The following is a 9,388-nucleotide window of genomic DNA, read 5'->3' as shown; positions in this document are numbered from 1 at the left end:
AGTTTTGGGTCCAGAGACGAGCTGATTCTCCCTTCATAAGGGGAAGGGGATCCTTTGGGTTCGGAAGAGGGCGTGGTCGAACTTATATGCCACCAAGTCGAGTTCCGTTCAACAAGTGGGATGGCAAGGAGTCAGGCGCCTCACCCTAAGGTTAAGGTGGTCGAATTGGGAAGTGGGTCTGCCTATATGGATAATTCTCGAAATCATAAGAATTATACCTATGTCCCAAGGCCGTATCTAGGTCGAAACCCAATGACAAAAACTCAGTGGAGGCGTCACCAGAGGGAGAAAGCCTTCGAGGCAGGCCAATCCAGTTCTGAGAGGCCAGTCAAGTACCAACTTTTGGGCCAAAGTGGTGGGGCTCCTATGGTTCCTATTCAGGTGATTAAGCAGAGTATGAAAATGCTGGGAATTGGGTGACTACTAACCAGGCAAAAGGGAAAGAGAAAAACAGTCTGAAGATGTCGAAATGAAGGACAACTTTGAAATGTTGGAGTCTGAGTTTGAGTCCATGTGCAGCTTAGTCTCGATCCTTCCAGAAGAGTTCGATGTGAAAACTGAAATCACTGATGATGAAGAGGATTACTACGTCGAGGAGGATGATGACAATCCACTGTGCTATTATGTGATGACTAAAGGAGGAATCGAAGATGATTGTGCCGTTTTCAAGAAACCAGATATGGAGATGAAGAAGCATTTGAAACCGCTTTTTGTGTGGGCCCGCATTGAAGGAGTAGGCGTCAATAAAGTCTTGGTTGATGGCGGGGCCGCCATAAATTTGATGCCAAAGTTTCTGCTTAAGAAGATTGGGAAATCTGTCGAGGATTTGCAACCTCATAACATGATGTTGACTGATTACGAGGGAAAAACTTCTAAGTCTTTGGGAATGTTATTGGTGGACACCACAATTGGTACTGTTTCTCGACCTACTCTGTTCGTGGTAGTGCCATCGAAAGCAAACTACAATCTGTTGCTAGGACGAGAATGGATTCATGGGGTGGGGGCTGTGCCGTCCTCCCTTCATCAAAAGCTGTCAATTTGGAGGCCAGATGGGGTGGTCGAAAATGTTGATGCTGACCAGAGTTACTACAAAGCTGAAGTGGAGTTTGTTGACCGAAAGAATTTCGAGAAGCGGATGGCAAACATCGCTCCGTATGAATCAGAAGGAAAAGAACACATGGAAGGTTCCACTAGTTATGCAATGAATCTTCACCCGGAGTACGGATTTCTTTGGAATAAAAACTTTCGTGCTCGGAATGCCACTGGAGAGTGGCAAATCGTCGAATTAGATGATTGAGTCGAGCGTAGCTCGAATATCGGCCTATGCGGCCGAGATGAGAATAAAGACGGCCTTGGAGGCCGAACAATATATAGGAACGGCAAAGGAAGCCGAATATGAAGAAATTTGCAAACCGGAGGAGTGCCTAGACTTGGATCATTTTAATGAAGACAGATTAGAGCCGGTTCTTGATTGTATATATGATGATGAACCCCTTGGATTCGAGCAATCTTTAGATCCCATGTTAAAAATGCAGGCTCAGGATCCTTTGGAGGAGGTTGATTTAGGAGATGGGACCAAGAAAAGGCCGACGTATGTAAGTTCGTTGATCGATTCGGGTTTTAAGAATCGGATTGTTAGTTTGTTGCAGGAATACAAAGATTGCTTCGCATGGGATTATGACGAAATGCCGGGTTTAAGCCGGGAGTTAGTGGAGTTGAAGTTACCAATTCGGCCTGGTAGGAAACCAGTGAAGCAAGCCCCAAGGAGATTCGCCCCGGAGGTGTTCTCAAAGATAAAAGAGGAAGTGGAGCGCTTACTTGGAGCAAAGTTCATACGAACAGCCAGGTATGTCGATTGGTTAGCTAATGTAGTTCCTGTACTTAAGAAAAATGGTAAAATGAGGGTTTGCATAGATTATAGAGATTTAAATTCGGCTACGCCGAAAGATGAATATCCCATGCCTGTGGCCGAAATGATGGTAGATTCTGCCGCAGGAAATGAATATTTAAGTTTACTGGATGGATATTCGGGGTATAACCAAATTTACATTGCAGAGGACGATGTGTCGAAGACTGCATTTCGGTGTCCAGGGGCACTAGGAACATATGAATGGGTGGTGATGCCGTTCGGTCTTAAAAACGCCGGTGCAACTTATCAGAGGGTAATGAACACTATCTTTCATGAATATATTGAGAAATTTATGCAAGTGTATATCGATGATATTGTAGTAAAGTCGAAATCTCAGGATGTTCATATCGAACATCTTAAGTTGTCATTTGAAAAAATGAGAAAGTACGGTTTGAAAATGAACCCACTCAAGTGTGCCTTTGGTGTAATTGCAGGGCAATTTCTGGGATTCATTGTTCATAAGAAGGGCATTGAAATCGACCAGAATAAGGCGAAAGCAATCTTCGATACTCAACCACCGTCGAATAAAAAACAGTTACAATCTTTGTTGGGCAAAGTTAATTTCTTGAGAAGGTTTATCATGGATCTAAGCGGGAAAACCAAGGTATTCTCCACATTGCTTCGACTCAAGAAAGAACAAGAGTTTCAATGGATGGAAGAACATCAGGAGGCGTTTGAGGAAATAAAAGCCAGCTTAACAACGGCACCAGTCATGGCTCCTCTCATTCGTGGAAAACCAATGAAACTCTACATTTCGGCATCAGAGGAAACTATTGGCAGTGTGTTGGCTCAAGATGATGAAGATGGAATCGAAAGGGCTATATATTATTTGAGCCGAATCCTTAATGATGCCGAAACTAGATATAGTTTAGTAGAAAAATTGTGTTTATGTTTGTATTTTTCATGTACTAAACTTAAGTACTATATTAAACCTATTGATGTAACTGTTATTTCCCATTATGATATAATAAAGCATATGCTGTTCAAGCCCATTCTTCATAGTCGAATTGGAAAGTGGGCGTTGGCCCTTACTGAGTTTTCTTTAAGTTATCAACATTTAAGGGCTATGAAAGGCCAAGTAATAGCTGATTTTTTGGTTGATCATAGTGGGTCGAAAGAACAGGAGACGGTGGTGACGTTGAAACCTTGGGAAATGTATTTCGATGGTTCGAGGCATAAGAAGGGGACCGGGATAGGTATCTTGGTAATTTCACCCCAAGGAATCCCGACAAAAATTAAGTTGGGCATCGAAGGTGAGTGTTCGAATAATGAGGCGGAGTATGAAGCTTTATTGATAGGGCTCGAAACGGCTCTAAACTTGGGGGCTAGAGAGCTCTTAATTCGTGGAGATTCAGAGTTGGTTATTAAGCAACTAACTGGTGAATACCAATGCGTTAGTGAGAATTTAATGAAATATCATTCGAAAGCAGTTAAAATGTTAAGAAGTTTTGATGAAGTCGAATTATGTCATATCCCTAGGATCGAGAACGCTGAAGCGAATGTTTTGGCACAAATTGCGTCAGGTTACCGGCTACCTTGGAAAAAGTTTAAAGAGCTAGTAAAGGTCAAAAGAAAGTTTATTCCTAGTTTTAAGGAAAGGAAAGTGGAGTTCGAGCAGGAGGTATTGGTCATTAGTAATTTGGATGATAGTGATTGGAGGAAACCTGTTGTGAAATACTTGCAAAACCCAAATGCACCAACAGATCGAAGAACAAAGTATCGAGCTCTAAGTTACTTGATTTTGGATGACGAATTGTTTAAAAAAGGGGTGAATGAAGTTTTACTAAAGTGCCTAAGTGAAGAAGAAGCGCTTCGAGCAGTCAAGGCCGTTCATGATGGTACGTGTGGGGCGCATCAGGCTGGCCATAAGATGAAGTGGACATTGTTTCGACAAGGAGTATATTGGCCAAATATGTTAAAAGATTGCATTGAATATGCCAAATCTTGTGCCGAATGTCAGAAGCATGCTGGCATCCAACATGTACCGGCAAGTGAGTTACATTCGATCGTGAAACCCTGGCCATTTAGGGGGTGGGCGTTGGATTTGATAGGTCAAATACATCCTTCTTCGTCTAAACAACATGACTATATAATAGTGGCTATCGATTACTTCACTAAATGGGTCGAGGCCATTCCGCTGAGAGGTGTCGACCAAGATACGGTTATTAGTTTTATTCAAGAACACATAGTATTTAGATATGGGATCCCTGAGACGTTAACTACTGACCAAGGGTCAGTATTTACTGGAAGGAAAATGGCTCAGTTTGCTGAGGATTTTGGAATAAAACTGTTAACTTCAACGCCATATTATGCTCAGGCGAATGGACAAGTCGAAGCAGCTAATAAAGTTTTAATTAACTTGGTTAAGAAACACATTAGTCAAAAGCCGAGAAGGTGGCATGAAACTTTGAGTTAAGTTTTATGGGCTTATCGAAATTCGCCCAAAGAGGCCACTGGAGTAACTCCTTTTCGACTTACGTACGGGCATGAGTCAGTTTTACCGATCGAAATATGCTTACAGTCCGTTAGAATTCAAAGGCAATTCGAGATTCCGTGTGATGATTATTGGAATATGATGTATGACGAGTTAATTGAATTGGACGAGGAAAGATTAAATGCTTTAGAAGTTATGATTCGACAAAAAGAACGAATTACTAAAAGTTATAATAAAAAAGTCAAGTCTAAGGCATTTAGCGTTGGAGACTTAGTTTGGAAAGTGATCCTTCCAATGGACAAAAAAGATCGAGCATATGGAAAATGGGCCCCTAAATGGGAAGGGCCATTTAAAGTGATCAAGTGTTATTCAAACAACGCGTATTCGATTGAGGAAATTGGAACGATTGCTCGAATATTGACGATAAATGGAAAATACTTAAAAAGGTTTAAGCCAGCGATTCATGAGATAAAAATCGATATAGAAATGTAGTGCATAAGCTGAAAATAAATACGGCGAAAAAGCCATTAGAGAGTACATAGGGAAATAAAGTGGCACAGGCGCCATGTAAAAAGAAAAAAAAACATGATCAACAGAAATAAGAAGACTAAATGGTGGAGTGGCTTTCATGGGAGCATATCGACCCTTGAGTTTCTTAAGTCGCTTGTTAACCTTCGCCTTCTTGTTTTGAAGCTCAGAAATTTCGCCTTCAAGCCGATTCTTGTCTTTCACGTGAGAAATGGCCTTGGCAGCAACTTCGGTTTTCTGTTTCTTGAACTTGGCCAGATTGGCTTTGAGGGATTTTTCCTGTTGTTGAAGTTCGGCAATCTGTTTCAAAATTTCATTCAGTTGCATTGAGTCAGCTTCTTCGAGTAATTTGATGGAATCCACTTCGGTTTTAGCTTGGTCGAATGATTCAGCTGCTTGGGTGCACTCAGTGAATTTGGAGGCTAAGTCTTGACCGACAAGTTTGGCTTGGTCAAGGGTCGAAAGTGATTCGTCAAGAAACTCTTGTAATTCTTGAATGCCCTTTTCTTGTTGATCAGTGAGGTCCTCATTGCCAAGGTCAGCGATAAGTTGCTTAATTTCTCGGCCTAAGTTAGGATTCGAGTTGAGGGCAGAGAATAGATCTTGCTCGAACGTAAGAGATCGCAGCTTGTTGATCATGGTGGTGGCAGTGTTCAGAGTGCTTGTGCCTTCGTTTTGCATAGATGATTCTTGGCTTCGACTGGTGCTAAGAGAGACTTGACCGCTGATGAGTTGCTCAAGGGCTAATACTGGGTCATCCATGGCAAGAGCGTCAAAGTCTTCGATAGGAATGGACTGAGGAGACTTCCTGCCAGCAACAGGGCTCGAAACCTTAAGGGCTTTTTCTTGGGTCTTCGAAACTTTGGCAATGGGTGAAGGGATAGGCTGACGGTCTTCATCAGTATCTGACTTTTCGGCCGAAGCACCAAGGTCCTGCGTAAAGGACTCATTGTCAGATGAAACATAACTAACTATTCGACCAGAAGGATATTGAATTCGTAATGGTTGAAAGTTTAAAAAGTCATCAAGACTTTGGCAGTCAGAAGAACTGGAATCAGAAGAGTTCGAAGACAAATGGATTACTTGAGGAGGGGGCTTTGGTTTCGAGGAAGTGTCCTGAAGAAGAATGCAAAAGGTAAATACAAGGATTAAGGAATAACGAAGAAAGGAGTGTTGAACGAAAAATACTTACTTGTTCTTGCTGAGTTTTGGTCGGAGAAGAAGCTCCCGAACTTTCGCTTTGAGAGGAGCCAGAATCTTCTTGGTCAGTTTCTGCTTGTTGCTCCTCTTGATTCGGCTCAGCCCCGGCACGTTTCTTTGCAGAAGAGATCGGTGGATTCTCTTCGTTAATGTCTGAGGCTTTAGAGTTAGCATTGTCTTGTGCAGCCTCATCTGGATCGACAGTCTTGGAAGAAATGTTCTCGTCTTCAGGAATTGGGTCTACCTACAAAATATAAGGGAAGAAGATAAGTAAAAAAAAAATATATATAGGAAAATGAAATGAGAAGGATAGAAGATAAGATTACCAAAGTTCTTTCTGAGTCGTCCTTTTCGGATGAAATTCTTATTTTCTTTCGAGCATCCGAAGTTGAGCTTTGAGAACCTCTCTTTCGAGCCTGGAAAATATATAAGATATGGATTTGGAGTCGAATAAAGGGTAAAACAACGCATTAACGAATATACCTTAGCGACGTTCTTTTGTTGGATTGGAATGCCTGTTGAATTGTCGGAACCTTCGTCTTCCTTGCATGGAACCTTGGGTATTGGTTCGGCTGAAGGAAAAGGGGTATAAGTACGAGAGTAAAGGAAAAAGAATAAAAGTAAGACGAGTCTATCTAACCTTGATGAATTTGTGTAAGGACTTGGACGTAACATGAGTTAACATGAACGTGTCCGGGGTAGTTGTGCAAGAAATATTTAGTCGAAGTAACCCTTTTCGGAAGTGGTAAAAGACTTTGTATAAAACATTTGTATGTAAAATGGTCGAGCCACTTTGGGTAAATAACAGGTAAAGCCAAAGCCATGTCACTGGTAGGAAAAGCTGGAAATTTTGGACAATAATGTCGAAGAGTATAAACATATTTATCCACAAAAGGGGGAAAAAGTTTAATTTTTAAAACTTTGGCTTTGACCTTTTCTTTTAAAACTTCCGCCGCTTCCGAAAGGGTTAAATTCAATCGACCTGGAAGATAAACAGTTTTGAAGAATCTCTGAAATGACTGGATTTCTTTGATGAGCATACCTCGAGTTTTCTTTGTAGCCTTTTTCTGCACAGATTGAAGAGCTTCAGTCATCTTTCCAATACAAACTCCTAAGGTGGTCTGAATAGACTTGTAGTAGGTCGACCACCAAACTTCAAATTCTTTAGTGCAATAAAAGGATGGTTCGAAAGACAGAGGTTCAAGACGAAGAGCAGACGTCTTCTTGTCATAATAGTTGAGGGCTTCATAAAAAGAGTCGACATCTTTGTCGCAAAACCCTTCATTGCAAATGGCATCCTTTTTTGAGAAAAGAGGGATAGGAACGATTTGACATAGGCCGAACTGTCTAGCCACAAGTTGAGGCTGGTAACCCAACACGTTCACCTCAGATTTTTTGAAACCAAGGGGAAGAACTTGAGGTCGAAAAAATTCCCTCCAGATGCTAATACTTTCAAGCTGTTCGCCCGGAGATTCGCATGGGAAAGGTCGGACAAGCCATTTGGGACCAGTAGTTGGAGCAGCAAATGGAGCAAGGTCGGGAGTAAAAGAGGTCATTTCCATAAAAGCAGTAAAAAACTCACGGAAAGTGGTTTCTGGATCGACTTTATCTTTGGAAGGAGTCAAGCAATTAAGTCGAAAAGCAGCAATAGAAGTCGAGACATTTTGTGGACTTGGAGTTGAGAGTTTGGTCTCAAATATGGCATTTAGCCAAAGTTGAAGAAACCATAGAGGTCCAGCAAAAAGGATGTTTTTCTCGGCTCCAGAGGGCTTCTGAAGAGAAGTGATGGCTTGACTCAAAGAAAGGTAAAGTTCGCCTAGTAAAACTTTACCTAAACAGACGTCGGTACCTTCGTGCAAAAGCTGAGCAAGAAGCACAAATTTCTGAGGAACTTGAAGAGACTTGGAACAAAGGAAGAAAGCAGAGAGCCAGAACAACAAGAAAGCTACATGTTCCGAGTCGGAAACATTTGCAGAGGTCTTGTCGTGGTTTCTCAGAATGAAGCTTTTGTAAGTTAGATGGTTATAGTCTAATTTGATTTCTTTCTTAACAGGCCGGTCGAATGTAAAAGAAGAACCTGTAGGTCGAAGACCGGCAATAGCAGCTACATCTAAGAGAGTAGGGGTAATCATTCCCTGAGGAGTATGAAAGGTATTGGTCGAACGCTCCCAAAAGAAGAAAGAACTGGCTAACATTGCTGGATGGTAGACAATTTTCGACCTGGATAATTGGATTATGTCAAAAATCCCTAAAGTTTTCCAGAAATCTTCTTTCACTTTCTCGACTTTGTTTAACCATTCAATGTAGGGATTCGTCTTCACTGGAGGTGAAGAACGGAAAGCTCGAGGGGGGTCACCTAAAAAGGATAGATTGTAGGAATCCCTAAAGGCCAAGATTTTCTCATCCGGTAAAGGTGAAGGAAAGAATGCAGATGCATTTCTTGGGAAAATAGTTTGGTAAGGTCCTAGATATGCATGCAACTTATCACCAATGGAGAAGGGAATAAGAACCTGGGAATTCCAGATCTTAATCTTTTCTTCTTCATTAGGAGGTTCTGGAACAAAGGTCCTCCCTTCAACTTCAATGGGTTTTAAAAGAGAAACCGCAGACGGAACCTGAGAAGAGGATGTGGAAGTCATGGTGGTGGCCGGCGAACTGGAAGACGATGATGATGCAATGATGGTGATGGTGAAAGCTCGCGTAAACCGAAATGGTTCCGGTAGAGCTTTGGAATATCAAGGAGTTGCAGGGTTTGGAAATGGGTTTTTTCAGAGAGAAAAGCTAGAGGTTGAAGAAGAAGTGAAGTGGAAAATTTTTTTCCATCTATTTATAAGCCTGAAGCTACAACAAGATGGACGTTTGAGATGGAAGCGGATGCCAAACTTTTGTTTAATAGAATTTGTTTGTGATCCGTTTGAATTCTGAATGGGGTATGGCAGTTTTCCTTGGAGAACGTGTCTGACATGATTAGACATTTATGATAGTGGAGTGTGGAAGTTACTAAAGGTTAAAAGAGACTTTTACTTGTCAGAAATGAAAAAGGGGAAAACTGACATATAGTATGTGGTCGAAATTAGGTAAGTCGAAAATATCGTTTTTCTGATCGAACAAATGATATTTTGGGGGGCATCTGTTAATTGCATATAATTTCGACCTATTGTTGGACATTTCGATTGGAATTTATATTGGGTTCAACCTTCGAAGTCGAAAATGAAGGGAATCAAGGAAATTTATCAAGTGTTCAACGACTTCGACTGTAAAGTACTGTTTTTCGAGATACGGAGAGTTCCATATGAGAAGCCGGTTTGTCTTTGAAA

At 41.4% G+C, this 9,388-nt stretch overlaps 1 protein-coding gene across 1 annotated transcript; it reads left to right on the top strand.

The window, feature by feature from the left end:
• The first annotated feature begins 1,334 nt into the window (after nt 1–1,334).
• LOC130712847 (uncharacterized) lies at nt 1,335–4,325 on the top strand. The gene has a single exon (XM_057562663.1). The coding sequence runs from the start codon at nt 1,335–1,337 to the stop codon at nt 4,323–4,325; it is 2,991 nt and encodes a 996-aa protein (XP_057418646.1).
• Nucleotides 4,326–9,388: the final 5,063 nt, after the last annotated feature.

Source organism: Lotus japonicus, chromosome 4 (genome assembly GCF_012489685.1).
Source record: "Lotus japonicus ecotype B-129 chromosome 4, LjGifu_v1.2".
Lineage (NCBI taxonomy): Eukaryota > Viridiplantae > Streptophyta > Magnoliopsida > Fabales > Fabaceae > Lotus > Lotus japonicus.
The sequence above is the reverse complement of the archived record's forward strand: the minus strand, read 5'-3'. Positions and strand labels throughout refer to the sequence as shown.

Coding starts and splice junctions, on each gene's coding strand:
- LOC130712847 (XM_057562663.1), top strand. CDS start 1,335: ATGAGAATAAAGACGGCCTTGGAGGCCGAACAATATATAGGAACGGCA.